The sequence below is a fragment of the Pantherophis guttatus genome, chromosome 4, assembly GCF_059756535.1.
Source record: "Pantherophis guttatus breed Tessera chromosome 4, ASM5975653v1, whole genome shotgun sequence".
In the NCBI taxonomy this organism is placed as follows: Eukaryota; Metazoa; Chordata; class Lepidosauria; order Squamata; family Colubridae; genus Pantherophis; species Pantherophis guttatus.
The window spans coordinates 20108394-20125072 of NC_142066.1; the positions used below are offsets into that span (position 1 = coordinate 20108394).

General features: G+C 42.6%; 1 protein-coding gene across 1 annotated transcript; it reads right to left on the minus strand.

Moving 5' to 3' along the window:
- Positions 1–9982: 9982 nt before the first annotated feature.
- Positions 9983–16336, minus strand: LOC132709360 (vomeronasal type-2 receptor 26-like). The gene is made up of 2 exons (XM_060682778.2): positions 16216–16336; positions 9983–12034 (listed from the first exon to the last, which is right to left on the minus strand). Exons 1-2 carry the CDS (start codon positions 16325–16327, stop codon positions 11139–11141), a joined length of 1008 nt encoding a protein of 335 aa, XP_060538761.2. The 5' UTR covers positions 16328–16336; the 3' UTR covers positions 9983–11138.
- Positions 16337–16679: the final 343 nt, after the last annotated feature.

Genomic DNA, 16679 nt, shown 5'->3' on the forward strand with positions numbered 1-16679 from the left:
GAAGAAATAAAAGTCATGATATCTTTATCTTATGAAGATAAGATAGGATGAGCAATTGAATAACATAGTTCTTGAAGAATATAAAATATGTACCAGTTTTGCTTAATTTTTATCTCAAATTTTTAAGTATCCTGATATGAACGCATACCAATATGGATGCTTGTATGGATATAATTTGCAATCCAACAAGTACTGAACGGGCACAATCATTTAAGCCTTTCCGTTTTAATGGTTACATTTTTTTTTTGTATTCTGCCTCCTACTATCCATTGTATTCTATCTGAATTTCAGAAACAAGTACACTACAAATCAAAAGTAGAAAATATACAGCTCCCTAGCAATCAACATTGGCAACCAACATATTTCAATGGTCTGAAATACAACCAGTGCTAAATATTTGGATGCTTTCCTCATTTTCAGAATTTGGCAGAGGCAAAAATAGTATCTTTGTCAGCGCTTCAACGCTGGCATAGAGAGCAGAGGAGAGAGAGATAAGCTCTGAACTTTTGCCTGCTAAATCCCTTTGAAGTCGGGTTGTCGTGGAAATGAGGAGGGGGGACATTCCTGGGAAATGATGAGACAAGAAGTCTGAAGAATGACTTGGAAGATAGCCAATGAGAAGCAGACATTTGGGGATCGGAAAGGGAGGGATTGGGTGGCAAAAGGTCAGTCTTGTCCGCATCGAGTCATGATCCGGTGGCTGTGCTCAATTAAAGAAAAATTTCCTTAAAGATTGGCAGTTTGGAAATTCATTTATTTTGAGATAGCATCGATATCTGTCAGAGGTCTGACAGATGGACAAGACTGACCTTTTGCCCTCCAGCAAATAAAAAGAGATATCATCGTAGACAAGTTTTTAATTAACCCACTCAATTTCAGAAGAGAAATTCTTAATATTAAGACGGCCCTATTTTTCAACACTGTATTGCAAAATAAATAATAAATATCACTTGGTTCTTTTCACTGATTTCAAATGATTTTTATTCCATATCCTCAAAATCACATGATTTGAACCATTTCTTTTCACGTTTGATGACTGACATGAGCCTCCACCTGCTCAAACAAATCAATTATCCACTATTGATATTTTGTAGTCCTGCAAAAATACCTTTTTGATCACAAAAGAGGGGAAATGGGAAATCATCCTTCCTCTTTAATTGTGAAATCTAAGAGATTTTGTGATTTTGTGGAAGCGACCGAGGCAGTCAGTGGCTTTTGATATTCAATCCAGCGCTTCTTCTCCTGCTCCCCTTTCCTCCCCTTGAGTGGTGTATAACTTGAGATCTAGCACCTTGGATTCTTTCTTTTAGTCTCTTCCCAGCCGTCCTTTTGTTCTCCGCTTCAGCTCCAAGAGCTGCAACCAACCCCCATCACATCACATCCCTGGCTGGAGGGGGGCTCAGGAGAACTTCAGCAAGGGTGACCGGGTGACCCTTGGGGCGGAGACCCCCTTCCTGGCTCCCTTAGCCACTTTGAGAACAGCCATGTAAGCCCAACCCAGCCCAGTCTAGCCAGCCTCCTTGGTTGGCAGCCATGGAAGTGGGATGGGGGGAGAGAATGTCCAAGAAGACCCCCGCGCTGTCCCGCTTGCTTCTCCTGCCCCCTTGCCCTCCTTCTGTCAGGCTTTGATGCTATCTCAAAATAAATGAACTTCCAAACTGCCAATCTTTAAGGAAATTTTCTCTTTATTCGAGTACAGTAACCGGATCCTGGCTCTTCACGGTCAATACTGACCTTTGCCCCCAATCTCTCCCTTTCCGATCCCCAATTCTCTGATTCTCAATGGCTATCTTCCAAGTCACTCTCCTGATTCCTTTTCCCATCAGTTCACAGGAATGCTTCCCCCCTCCTCATCTCCAAGGAGACCGAATCTTCAAAGGGATTTAGCAGGCAAAAGTTCAAGCTTCATCCTCCCTTTTCTATGTCAGCGCTGAGATGCTGACACCTTTCACATGTTGCCTCGGTCTGCAGACAAGACCCCTCCCTGAGGTGCTATCCCCCCGATCTCCCACAATCGAGCCTGAGAAGACACAACTTGTTGGCCTTTGCCCCCCAGACCATGTGAGCCCCACTCATTTCCCTTTTGACCTGCTCCGCACTGGGCATTGCCTCGGCTCAGGAGTCGGACTCTGGACCCTCCTCTGGGGCATCCTTCACCCAACTGATCCCTAACAATTTTATGGGCTGGGGGGGGGGAAGAAAAGAAAAGTTTCCGGGCATTGGGGAGCTGCCACGTGTCAGGTTCTGCAGAAAAAATACCAGCCAAACAATGTTTAGGTTTAAAGGTTTTATCTTCTCTGACACTCACTGACCATCCAAGCAATAAACAATGCAAATAAAGGATTGACAGAGCTAACATCCAGTGCTTCCCACCACCTTTAAACAGTTCCTGCCACCACAACCCCTCTACTATACACATGCCCTGTCACTCAGTGCTCCTGGATGTGCTGAGTCACTCTGAGTCATTTCACAGTTGTAAATTGTGCTCCTGAGGTATGCCTGCCACTGGAGATATTCTGAGGCAGTTCTGGAAGTCCTGCAAGGGGCATGGCAATGTCCAGCTGTTTGCAACATGGTTGCCTCCCCTGGGATAGGCCCATGTTGATCCCCCACCCCAATGATGGCTCCGAGGCGAGCATTCCGGAGCTGACATGCGGCCCCTCTACCACAGAGACCATATCTGGAAGAGAGAGAATATGGTCAGGTGGTTTGGGCCCCCGGTTTATCTGGGTACTTGTGGTGGAATTGGGCTACCAGTTGAGGTGCCCTAACATCTGTATCGGGAACCTATGAAGCCTCTGCCAAGGGGAAGCCTTTCCATAGGACAAGGTATTGCAGCCACCTCCTTGCCACCTGGCGTCTAGAAGGTCTTCCACTTCATAGTGCTGTTCCCAATCTATGTTTATGGGTGGAGGTGGCTGTACGGGACCCCTCCTTATGTGTGACGGCTGAACTGGCCAGATCAAGATGCAGTGGAAGACTGAATGTGTTTTCCCCAATAATTGAGGCAATTTTAACCACACGGTGATGGGATTAATTACCTTCACAATAGGAAATGGTCCAATGAATTTAGGGCCAAGTTTCCTACAGGGCACAGATAACTTTAGGTATTTGGTAAAAAGGAAAACCATCTGCCCTGATTGACATTCAAACATCCATATCACCGGACAACTAGGGCATGTTTTTTTTTTTTTTGAGATGTTTTGTTTTCAAGAGATCAGTCAGTGGGAGAGCTACTTGGGCAAAGGATGGGATGAACTGGTGATAGAAATTAGAGAACCCAAAAAAACTCTGTAGCTGTTTACGAGTTTTTGGGGCTTGCCAGTCGAAAGCTGCCTTTACCTTCACAGGATCCATTTCAACACCCTTAGATGAGGTACAGAACCCAAGATAATCCAGCCATGGCTGGTGGAACTCACATTTCGGAAATTTTACGTATAAGTGCACTGCTAGTAGCTTTTTTAGGACCTGACACACTAGGGAGACATGTTCCTCATTGTCCTGGTACATATCAAAATATCGACTAGGTAGGCAAGCACTCCTTTGATGAGCTGCATGAACACAGCGGAAGCTTCCTGGAGGCCAAAGGGCATATCTCTGAACTGATAGATGTCCAGGGGGCAATTAAAGGCTGTTTTCCATTCGTCCCCTTATTCCCCATTGCTCATATTCTTATCTGATAATACACCTCCCTTAGATCTAATTTAGTAAAAACATGGCCCTCTGCCAACCGGGCCAATATATCCTTCATCAACGGGAGAGGATATAAGTGCTCTATTCAGACCGTGTTAATCCCTTGGAAGTCAAAATAAAGGTGTAGGCCCCCATCTTTCTTTTCTCAGCAGGACCTTGCTGACTGAATGAATCCCCTTTTTAGATGTTTTTCTATGTACACCCTGATCTCTGTCAATTCCTGTGGAGTCATAGAATACATTTTGGGCTTGGGTAGTTTAGCCCCAGGGAGGATCTCAATAGTGCAATCCATGGACCATTGAGGTAGGGTTTTACACTCTCATTCGCTAAATACCTCCTTCAGGTCTGCATATACTCTAGGGAATTTTCCATCATCTGTTTATTTAACATGGGGTGGTGCAATACTTCGTCCATCTGGTCTTGGTTTTTGGGGTTTCTCCTCATGGGGTGGTGGGTCAGGGCCAATCCCTATCTGCAGGTGGCGATAGCCAACCCCCCCCCACCATATAATTGAGGCCCTACTTATCTAACCATGCTAGGCCAAGTAATATCTCCTCCGTAATGCTCGGGATGACGATACACTTCAGTGTCTCTCAATGTTGCCCTATCTCTGTGACTTGTGTGGCTGGTCGACCCCCCAACAATGACCCCTCCATTTGCTCAAAGTGCATTGGCTTTCCCAATGACCTAAGGCCTACCCACAAACTGGCGCTACTGTAGCACTCATCAAACAACGAGTACACCCTGAATCAATCAGGGCTGTGCAGTTCCGTCGAACTGTACAGAATCTTAGCTAGAGGTTCTCCCGAACTCCTGCAAACCCCCAGCAGCCCACCTCTGCATGCACCTTCATAATCAACAGGACTCATAAGATGCCACTTCTGTGTATTGACTATACCTCATCACATGGCAATCAAAGAGATCACCTAGCAGACTCATTTAGCTATTGAAGATGAACCAAGAGAGTATGATTACTGCAAAACACCACACAACAAGAACCCAGGGCAGGATCTCTCTCCAAATCACCACTGATTGGAATATATCCCAGGAAAAGTTGGCAAAGCAGCATAACATAGTGCTGCCCGTACTAATCCTGTGAGTTGATACGGAAGGGTAGAATGGTTGCTTGTTTCGAAAACCACATTGATCTAAAGAACAGGGGGTGGAGGGGAGCAGCTCACAGACCTAAGGATCTATCCACTTCTTCAGGCTGCATGGGTTCAAATTATTTCCAAATATTGGAGCAAGATTCATCCAAAGGCATCAACCCCCGCCTTGACTTGCAATAATGCTTGACTCCAACTGAGAATTATGTTTCAGAAATTTTGTCTGATAGATGCTAACAAATAATTTCACATGCCCATGCAAGGATTTCTCTGGATCTCCTACACTCAGAAGTGCAGGTGGCAATCAAAACAGGGCTACAGAATGATATACTATCAGAATATTCATGAACTGAGATAGAATGGCAAGAGGTCAGCCAATGTATAGGCATAGCAATTAAGTCAGCCAATGAGGGCTGTTTGGGAGCTGAGACTGGAAGGAGCTTGGCTATGGCTCTGGAGCTCCGAGGTCTGTGCTGAGAACTAAACTAGTCTGGTCCTGTCTCTCTGCTGAGAATTGAAAGTAAAACTAGTCTGCTGTACTCTGCTTGTGTTTTGCTTGTAACTGCTACCATGTTGGAAGAATCTGCTGTTGGAATTGTACATTTTATTCATGTGTTATGTATATAAAGAGAAGTTAATGAATCCTGCTGCTGTTATCTGTGTGTGCCTTCTAGATGTGATTTCTGCAATGAACTCTGACATACAGTATATGCAGATGAAATAAGGATGGAGAAGTATTGAAGGGGCAACACCTTTTCTGTCACAATATAAAACTTAATAACAACTCTAGCTCACATTTGGTTGAGTTAGTCATTTGTGAAGTCCCAGTTATCCACTAGACACCTCTTTTTTCCCTTAATTCTTCAGTGAAACATAGGGAACAATGAATTCTATGAAAGAGGATAGGTTGCATGGGTGCAATTTGGTTCAAAGCCTCCTCTTTCTCACTTTCTCCTCCTCCTCCAAGTTTGGTGTTTCTGGACAATGTTGTGGAAATGCTTTGACATTACTTCTCCTGGGATGTTTCTTCAACTTTCCAATTCGAGATTGCATCTAGGAATTCTGCATTCCAGATCAACATCAACAACTTCATATAAGAACTGCTGTGAGTCCTCCTCCAATTCCTGTTGTGCATTCTCCTCCTCCTCCTCCTCCTTTTCCTTTGTCTTAGTCAAATCTTAAAATAGATTATGTGAATCTGAAAACAGTAACTGTGAGAATAACCTTAAGGGTCCTAATGTGTGATATTTTAAATATGAGCTAGCAGTGTGTGGCGGCAGTCAAAGAAACTAAATGTTTGTTGTATAAAAAGCTAAATGTTTGTTGTATAAAAAAGCATAAAATTTGTTGCAGGACTTGGGTTTGGCTAATCTAGAGAAAAGGATTAGGGGGGAGATGATAGAACTATGACAGTATTTGAGAGTTTGCCACAAAGGGTGTGTGTGTGTGTGTGTGTCAATTTATTTTACAATGCATTGAAAGGCAGGATAAGAAACAATGGATGGAAATTAATCAGGGAGAGAAGCAACCTGGAATTAAGGAGAAACTTCCTAACAGTGAGAACAATTAACCAGTGAAATAGCTTGCCGACAGCAGTTGCGGGTATTTCAACACTGGAGTTTTTTAAGAAGAGTCTCGATAGTCAATTGTCTGGAATGGTGTATGATCTCCTGTTTGAGCAGGGAGCTGGACTAGAAGATTTCCAAGGTCTCTTCCAGCTCTATGCTGATAGATTGAGATATAAATATTTATGCACAGTTTTGCTGAGCTTTGGCATTTACTACTTATTATGGTTTAATTAATGGGACTCCTTACGCACGGTCACTCATGCCCTCGTCACTTCCCGCCTGGACTACTGCAATGCTCTCTACATGGGGCTCCCCTTGAAGAGCACCCAGAGGCTCCAACTGGTCCAGAATGCGGCCGCGTGGGTGATTATGGGAGTGTCATGGCGCTCCCATGTAACACCTCTCCTGCGTGAGCTGCACTGGCTCCCGGTGGTCCTCTGGGTGCGATTCAAGGTGTTGATGACCACTTTTAGTGCGCTCCATGGCTTAGGGCCTGGATATTTACGGGACCGCCTTTTGCCACTGAGAGCCTTCCACCGGCCAGTACGCTCCCACAGAGAGGGGCTCCTCTGGGTGCCGTCGGCCAAACAATGCTGACTGGGGGCCCACAGGGGGAGAGCTTTCTCTGTGGGAGCACCTGCCCTCTGGAACAAGCTCCCCCCGGAAATGATTCCATACGTACTTTCCATCAGGCCCTCAAAACCTTTTTATTTCATTAAGTCGGGCTGACCTAATCTCTCCAATTGTGTATTTTAATTTGGATTTTTAATGAGGAATTTTAACTGTCTGGCCAAAATGTTTAATTTATTTTTAAATTGTTTTTAAATTTTGTATTTGATGTTTTTTACTTCTGGCTGTTCACCACCCTGAGTCCTTCGGAAGAAGGGCAGTATATAAATTCATATATTAAATTAAATTAATATTAAATTAAATTAAATTAATTAGTTGCATCTGTTAAATGAAAATTATATTGGCAAGCTGGTATTATTATGTAGATGTCAGTTTGCTACAATATTTAAATGCAATTCCTAACCCTACAAATAAATTTATTTTTTTTGAGCCACGGTAGCACAGTGGTTAGAGCAGCGGTTCTCAACCTGGGATCGCGACCCCTTTGGGGGTCGAATGGCCATTTCACAGGGGTTGCCAAAGCCCTCTCTCACCCCCCCCCACGCCTTCACTCACCCTCACCCTCTGCCTCTGTTGGATCACCGGTCGCCGGTCACTTACCCCGCCCACTCCCAATCTATTGCTGCCTCCTGAGTCCCAGCTGATGGCTAGAGGGAAAAAAACTGTTTAAATTCTTGCTGCAGGGCTTCAAAGGGCCGCCCTACAGCTGATCATGTTAAAAGAAAATAAATGAGTAGACCGGTGCCTGCAAAAATAGAAAAAACAGCCCCTTTCAGCTTCAGCATAGGTTAATTACCATAAGTTCATTTGATCAGCCTCCCGACTCTCAGCTGATTTGCTCTCAGCTGTTTTGCGGAGGGCTCTGTTGCTAGCTAGCTGCAAAGAGGTAAATTGCTGAAGCAATTTTTTTTCCCCTATGCTGAAAAAGCGAAACTGAAAGTAAAGCAGGGTCTTTGCTGCAACATGACAAAATGAGGCAGAGAGATTTCTTTTTCTTTTTCCTCACCAAAAAAAGTAGGTGCAAAACTGCAAACAATGGGAAATTTAGGGCAAAAGAGGAGGTTCAAGATTTTAAAACACAAAAGAAAAAAAGCTCTATTTAACTAGGGAATTGTAATAATTGAGATACTATTAATTGTATGTTGTGTTGAAAGCAGAAATGGTTAAGTTGTGGTTTGGATGAATATATGGGGGAAATTATTTGGTTTATTATTATTGGTAAATATAATTAATTGATTTGTAAGAAATTGGATTGCATGGAAATAATTGGAATATTCATGTTCATATTGATTAATATACAAAAAAGATAGTTATATAACTAATTGATTTATATTAAAATGTTGAATTTGTATTAAACAACTGTATTACATAATTACATAATTAACCAATGTGAGGATGGATATAAAAATAGATGACAATGTGAAGGGGTATAATATAGAATAAAAGGGAAAAATTGAATTTGATTAATATTAGAGATGAGGATGAAGGGTAATATTGTTTTTTTTTTAAAAAATAGATGAGGAATAAATATGGCAAAAAGGAAATATAGAAATTGTAAATTTAATTGAAATGACTAAACACTGTTTAAATTTGTGAACCAGCCAAATACTCTGTTCAAAGAAAATACATTGTATGTTTGTATGTGTGTTTCTAATTATTGTTATTTATTCATATTTGTTCTCTTTTATTCTTTAAAGTTTAACAATTCATTCTTTATCTTAATATCTTTATATTTGTTTGGGGTTGGCTTTCTTCCCTTTCATTTTTTTTATTGCACAGCAATCTTTCTCCTCAAACCTACCACCTCTCTCTTTTCTTTCCTTCTTACTTTCTCTTCCTCTCCCTCTTCTTCTCCTCCCTACTTCCTCTTCCTTTCTCCTTCTCCTCCTCTCTTCCTCCCTCCTGATGACCAGTCATAAGTGTGAAGACCGGTCAAAAGTGCGAGGACCTGTCAGAAATCACTTTTTTCAGCCCTCTGGGTAGTCCTTTTGTGCACATGGACTACTCAGAGGGCTGAAAAAGTTATTTTTGACTGGTCCTCGCCCTTTTTACCAGTCCTCAAATTTACGACTGTCCTCACATTTTACGTTTTTTACCCTATCTTATCACCATGGTGAAGAGAAGCAGTTGTGAAATGAGTGACATGGTTGTTAAGAATGCTGCACGGGTATAAATGTAAGGTTGGTCATAAGTGTGAGGACCAATCAAAAGGGCGAGGACCTGTCAGAGTTTTTCAGCCCTCTGAGTAGTCCCTATACTCATAGTCATGGCCACCCGGTCACATGACCTCCAAGCCACGTCCACAAAATAAGCCACACCCACAGAATTGGTAGTAAAAAAATTTAGAACCAACCCCTGGTTGGGGGTCACCACAACATGAGGAACTGTATTAAAGGGTCGCAGAATTAGGAAGGTTGAGAACCACTGGGTTAGAGTGTAATACTGCAGGCTACGTCTGCTGAGTGCTGGCTACCTGCAATTTGGCAGTTCAAATCTCACCAGGCTCAAGGTTGACTCAATCTTCCATCCTTCTGAAGTGAATAAAATGAGGACCCAGATTGTTGGGGGCGATATGCTGACTCTATAATCCACTTAGAGAAGGCTGGAAAGCACTGTGAAGTGGTATATAAATCTAAGTGCTATTGTTATTGGTATTTATATCCTCTTTTCATTCCTCTGAGTTCACTTTTAGTTGTTAACTTATCCCCAAAGTTTTTCTGTGATCTATGTATTTCTCACCCATTTCCTCTTTTCCCCCTTAGTTTTGGGCTATTATTATTTTTTGAAATAGAACAAAATGAGAAAAGAAGTTCAAACTTAATCACATTTCCTCCTCCTTACCTTCCCCCTCCCTCCTTACCTTTATTTTTCTCATTAGTATGTCACACCTCAGGTTCCTATGGTCTCTCTTTTCTGTGACAGCCTTCAATATGTCTTACGGCAAGTGTACTTTTCTATTTCTCACAAAAAGCCACCTAGACTTACTTCTGGCTTACTTATTTACTTACTGATTTATTACATTTATTTGCCACCTATCTTGCTCTGGGCCTATTCTAGGCAGCTTACAATAACAAAACAGAAGGAAAATGAAAAGAATGTAAACAGAACAGAAGGAAAATAATAAAACCATAAAATAAACAATGACAAAGGAACACATAATACATACATCAATAATAATACATCGATAAGAAAACCAAAACGATGGATGGATGGAGAGCAGAGACAAGCAGTGGGAAGGTGGACTCTGCCATCAATCGACCTCCTGTGTTAAACTCCCATTTGGTCCCAAGCCAATTGGCAGAGTCATGTCTTAAGGCTTTTGTGAAAGGACAGGAGGGTGTGGGTGGATCTTACCTTACAGGGTTAAAAGGTTCCAAAGGGTAGGTGCTGCAGCAGAGAAGGCTCCTCTTCTGATTCCCGATAATCAGAGTTCTTTGAACAATGGGATCCAAAATAGGTGCTCTCTGCTGGCACAAGCACGACAGACTTATTCTAACAGGATAAGTCAGTTCATCAAATAGCCTGGACCGATGCCATTATGGACTTTAATGGTCATAACCAACACCTTGAACTGCAGCTAGAGGCACAATGAAGTTTGTGGAACAGAGATGGATTACCTTAGAGCCCCCAAAGACTGCTGCTGCTGCTGCACTATGCACCAGCTAAAGCTTTTGAGCAGACCTCAAGGGTAGCTTCATGTAAATGGAGTAGCCCAGATGAGAGATAACCAGGGCTTGAGTAACAAAGCACAGGGAGTCATGATCCAGGAAAAGTCACAACTGGTGCAGAAACTGGAGTTGTGCAAAAGCTCCTGTGCTTACACCTGCCATCTGGTCTTTCGGCTGGAGATGTGACTTCAGGAGAACCCCCTGCGTGCAAACTGGCTTTGAACAGATAATGCAGAACTAAGGATGAAAAATTCTCACATCATGGAGTTCCTTGTACCCAAAGCCACTCAGTTTTGCCAGGGTTATATAGGAAACATGGTATAAGAATTGCATTCAAAATGTTATATTTCACAACTGCATATTTTTGGTTTAAAAAAAACTAAGAACTAGTTTTCAATCAGTTCTTCAAGATAGTCAGTAATGAGGCAAATGAGGATTCTGTCACAATTTAGAGAGGAGCAAGTAAATCAGTTTCATTTCTTTGTCAGCTGTTCTTTTCTATTCAAATCAGGCCTCAGAATAATAATGTAACATTTGGGGGAAAAGATGCAACCCAGTAATCCAGCTGCAGAAGCCAAAATGGAAAAGATCTCCACAGCTACCATGTATTTTCCCTTGGTGCTCAGATAGGTGGGAACAAAGGATATCCAGACACTACAAAAGACCAACATGCTGAAGGTGATAAATTTGGCTTCATTAAAGCTGTCAGGTAACTTCCTAGCTAGGAAGGCTACTGAGAAGCTGAAAGCAGTCAAGAATCCCAAGAAACCAAGAACAATATAAAACATAGTGGTTGAACCTTCTTTACATTCTAGGACAATTTCTTCAGCCATGGTGTGCATGTCAGAATCTGGGAATGGGGGGGAAATTGCCAACCACACTGCACAAATGGAGAATTGTATCAAAGAGCATGAAAGAACTATAGCATTGGCCAGCCTTTGCCCCACCCATTTCCTCATTTTGGATCCGGGCTTGGTGGCCATGAAAGCAAGGACCACTATGATTGTTTTCCCCAATATACAAGAAAGAGCTACAGAGAAGATGATGCCAAAAGAAGTTTGTCGCATGAGACATTTCACCTGATCTGGTTGCCCAATGAAGAGCAAAGTGCAGAGGAAGGAAAGGAGGAGAGCAATGAGAAGAATGTAGGTGAGGTTCCGGTTGTTGGCTTTGACAATGGGGGTGTCCTGATGCTTAATGAAGATTCCCAGGACCATAGCTGAGATGAAAGAAAAGAAGGAAGTAATAGCTGTCAAGGTAATTCCCAGAGGCTCTTCATGAGACAAAAATGTGATGTCTTTTGGAATGCAAAGGTTGTGAGCTTGGTTTGGGTACTGATCTTCTGAACATGGGAAACAGTCATCTGCATCTGGAAAAGAAATTATTGCAGTCAAGTGTTTAATGTTATAGACAACAACCCACTACCAAATTGGTCATCATTTCAGAAATATTTCCTTTCCTGACAGTGAGCATTTGAAAATAAACTTCCTTCCTTCCTTCCTTCCTTCCTTCCTTCCTTCCTTCCTTCCTTCCTTCCTTCCTTCCTTCCTTCCTTCCTTCCTTCCTCCCTCCCTCCCTCCCTCCCTCCCTCCCTCCCTCCCTCCCTGATACATGAGGCCCTGGTATCCTTGAGATTTTTCTATGCTAACCCCTTTTGTAAGATGTATTCAATTGGTCCAAATCCAGTGATTAATGGGCCCAGTGAGGTTGGGGAGTTATTTCACAGGATCTGCTTTATGGGCCTGCCAAATCCCTCACTTTTACTGGAATAGAGAGGTAGCAGAGGGCTTGGATTGAATTGAAAAGGGTCAGACCCATGTAACTTTTTTCATCCCATAGAACCAGCCATTCTCTGTGCTTCATGGAGGATTTGACAGAGTAGAAAAGACTCAAGAGACATCTAGAGCATTGCAGGAGAAAGACGAGGATGAATCAGAACAATAACAAACTAGAGTCACTATTAAGTATGTATCATTTTTCAAAAAGGTATTGCTGAACACAAACAATTCATAACTTTGGTTCAGTCTCCCACATGCCCTTTTTAGGGAAGGTGGTTGAGCTGCAGCTACTGAAGATCCTTGATTAAATGAATTATCTGGATCTGGTTCAGTCAGGTTTCTGGCTTGGATATGGGATGGAAATGGCCTTGGTCATTCTTTTGGATGATCTCTGGAGGGAATAGGTAGGGATAGTATATCCATCCTGGCTCTTCTTGATCATGGTAGGATTTGAGCTTGCTTTGGGAATTGTGAGAGGGAAAGAAATACCTCTGGTCTGGTTCACCACCTCCCTCTTTGACCAGTTCCAAAGGGAGCAAGAGGTCCAGCCTGCAACACCAACTATGGGGTGCTATATGACTCAGTGCTTTCTCTGTATCTTTTTAGTATCTACATGAAGGTGCTCAGTGACTTCATTTGTCATCACAAATAAAGTGTATAATCAGCATGCTGAGGATACTCAAGTGCATATCTTCCTCTTGGGCAAAGTAACTGATGCTGTGCATCTTCTTTCATAGCATTTGGATGTTGTGGGGGATTAGATGAAGAAAAACAGGCTTCAACTGAACCCTGGTTATTTTGAGTGGCTATGAGATTGAAGGCTCATCTATATCCAGGGGTTGGCCATTTTTGTTCTGGATAGTATTGCACTGCCACGGCAGACCTATTGTGTAATTTGGGGATTCTCCTGGACTCATGATTTCTGTTTGAGGAGCAGGTGTCAGTCATGTTTAGAAAAGCCTTCACTGAACTTCATCTTCTAAGCAATAGCACTTAGAATTATATACCACTTCATAGTGCTTTGCAGCTCTCTCTAACCAGTTTACAGGGTCAACATATTGCATATCCTTATTTTACCAACCCCAGAAGGATGGAAGTCTGAGTCAACCTTGAGCTGGTGAGAATTGAACTATCAAACTGCTGGCAGTCATCAGTCAGCAGAATTAGCCTGAAATTCTGCATTCTAACCACTGTGCTACCACGGCTCTTATGCACCAGTTGTGGCCTTTTCATCCCTACTCTCTCTAACTTGTATCTTGATCATCTCCCATAGGCAGTGGTGGGATTCAGCCTGTTCAGGATGGTTCGGGTGAACTGATTGTTAAATTGCTGGCTGGCCCAGCCCCTTCCTGCTCCGCTCCTTCCAGGAATCTCCATGCATCCTATTTTGGCTCCAAGGTAAGTGTAGGGAAGCCTGCTAGGCCCAAAATGGGGCATGGGGGTGCAGCCCATTTTTGCTCCCAGGAGGCTGCAGGTCAGCCTACTAGGCCCAAAATGGGCCATGGGGGCATCCCCAGCCTGTTTTTGTTCCCAAGGGGGTGCAGGAGGCCACATGCTGCCTGTCATACCTCCCGACCATGCCCACCATGGCCATGCTAACCCAGCCAGTCATTAGGATAGGGAACCGGTTGTTAAATTATTTGAATCCCACCACTGCTCATGTGGATTGTTGCAATGCAATCTATATGGGGCTACTCTTGAAGAGGCTGTAGCAGGTGCACAATGCAGCATCACAAACAATATTGTGTACCCCTAGGGTTCCACATATAGCACCTCTGCTATACAAACTCCAATTTTTCTCAGTTGCTTTTGGGTCCAATTCAAGGTATTTGCTATTACCTTGAAAACCCTTTCACTGATTACTTGAGAAACCATCATCCCCACTCTATGATCCCATCCCACCTAATCGGGCAGGGGGCGTATATTGCAGATTCTGTCATTTAAGGAATTTTGGCTGGCAGGTCGCAGATAAAAAGCCTTTTCAGCTGTTACTCCTGCTCTGTGGAACACCTTACTCTGAGCTGTGAGGCTGGTCCTTGGTCTTCATCAGCATTGAAGTTGAAGACTGATATGCAACCCTGGGTGTCATGAGGGCATTCTTTTCACCTTCATATTTTAACATTTAATGCTGCAACCATACTTTTAAATTTTGTTTTTAACTTTATTCTTACTTATATTTTTATACGAAGATATGCTTTTATGCATATAGTCTTGTGAAAAGAAATCAGGGGTGTCATGATAACAGTGTTCCAATATTTGAGTGGATGCCGCAAGGAAGAGGTGCTCAATCTACTCTCCAAAGCACCTGAAGGCAGGACAAGAAGCAATGGATGGAAACTAATCAAGGAGAGAAACAACCTAGAACTAAGCAGAAATTTCCTGACGGGGATAACAATTAATCCAACATTGGAGATTTTTAAGAAGATATTAGATAACCACTTGTCTGAAAAGATATAGGGTTTCCTGTTTGAGCAGGGATTCGGACTAGAAGACCTCCAAGGTCCCTTCAAACTTTTTTATTTTGTTATTTAGGAATTTTTTATTGCCGCCTATTCACATATGGCAACTCAAGGCAGCTTACAAGAATATAAAAACCTTATATAAAAACAATAAAACTAATAAAAGAGACAATTTTATAATACATTAATAAAATAATATAATAAAATAACCCACACACCCCAACTTGGTGACAATATATCATACAAACGGGCTCCATCCCACTCTGGGTTCCCCAGACCCGCTGGCAGAATCAGGTCTTTAGTGCCTTCCAGAAGAGTGTTAGAGTGGGGGCCATTCTGATCTCTGGGGAAATGATGTTCCAGAGAGAGAGAGCCACCATGGAGAAGGCCCTTCTTCTGGGTTCCACCAGATGTATCTCCCTAGGGGATGGGACCCACAACATTCCTTTCCTCCCTGCTCTGGTGGGTCAGGTAGATGTGATTGGCAAGAGACGGTCCCTCTGATAACCTGGTCCCAAGCCATTAAAGGTTTTAAAGGTGACAACCAGTACCTTGAATTGCACACAAAAGCAGATTGGCAACCAATGCAACTCCTGCAGGAGAAGTAATACATATGCACATTGAGGTCTGCAGAAAACCATTTAGTCCCCTGCATTTTACACCAACTGGTGCTTCCAGATGCTCTTCAAGGGCAGCCCCATGTAGAGCACATTGCAATAGTCAAGACAGGAAGTGACCAGGGCATGAGTGATAGTGAGTAGGGATTGTTGGTCCAGGAAAAGGCATAACTGGTGCCCAACTCACAGTTGCGCAAAGGCCCTCCTGGCCATGACCACCACTTGCTCTTCGAGGAGGAGTCGCAAGTCCAAAAGAACTTTCAGATTATGCACAGGGTCTGTCTGGAGTAGTGCCACCCCATCCAATTCTCTCTGGGCCAAAGAACCCCAAACCCAGAGCCACTTGGTCTTGCGAGAGTTTAATTTCAACCCGTTTCTCCCCATCCAGCCCCTAACAGCCTCCAGGCACTGTCAGAGGGAGGACACCGCATCGCTGAATTCACCACGGGCTGAGACATATAGCTGAATATCATCAGCATATTGAACACAAAAAGATTTATTTTTATGGTCTGGTTTATCTTTCCCAGAGTAAAAAAAGATGGCATGATATTTGAATAGACTCCTAAGTAATCAACATCTCTCCTGTATTAAAGACATATTTGTAAAGAGATGGTAAACTATTGTTTATAATTAAAGAGTAATATAAGGCATCACACAAAATACATAGCAATGAAATCTCTACTTTAGATCTCTTACCTGTCTTGTTTGAAATTTTCCCTTCTGGGCATTTAAGGCAATCATAGCAGCAAAAGGGCTTTCCTTCTATTTTTATTTTGCTCCAACCTGATGAGCATGGAGGATTGCACATAGAAAAGGGTTGTACCTATTGGACAGTATGAAAGAAAATTGAGAAATTATTATTTAACGTTTCAGGAATTCTTGCATCTGAAGAATTGGATTTGACTAGTACTTAAGGCATATACAGTGGTACCTTGGAACTCAGCTGCTTTGAAACTCATTGAATTCATTGTTTGGTTGATACTCAATGAAGAAGCTAGAACTTGTTGATATCAGCTACCTTGTGACTCACAACCGTATTCCTTATGAGAACAATTTGTTTGATACTCATCATTTTTGGTACTTGTTGGATGCTTATCCTACGGTTGGGTAGATAATATATAGAAAACTATGTTCTGTAACTTTAACTGCTACAAGATGAC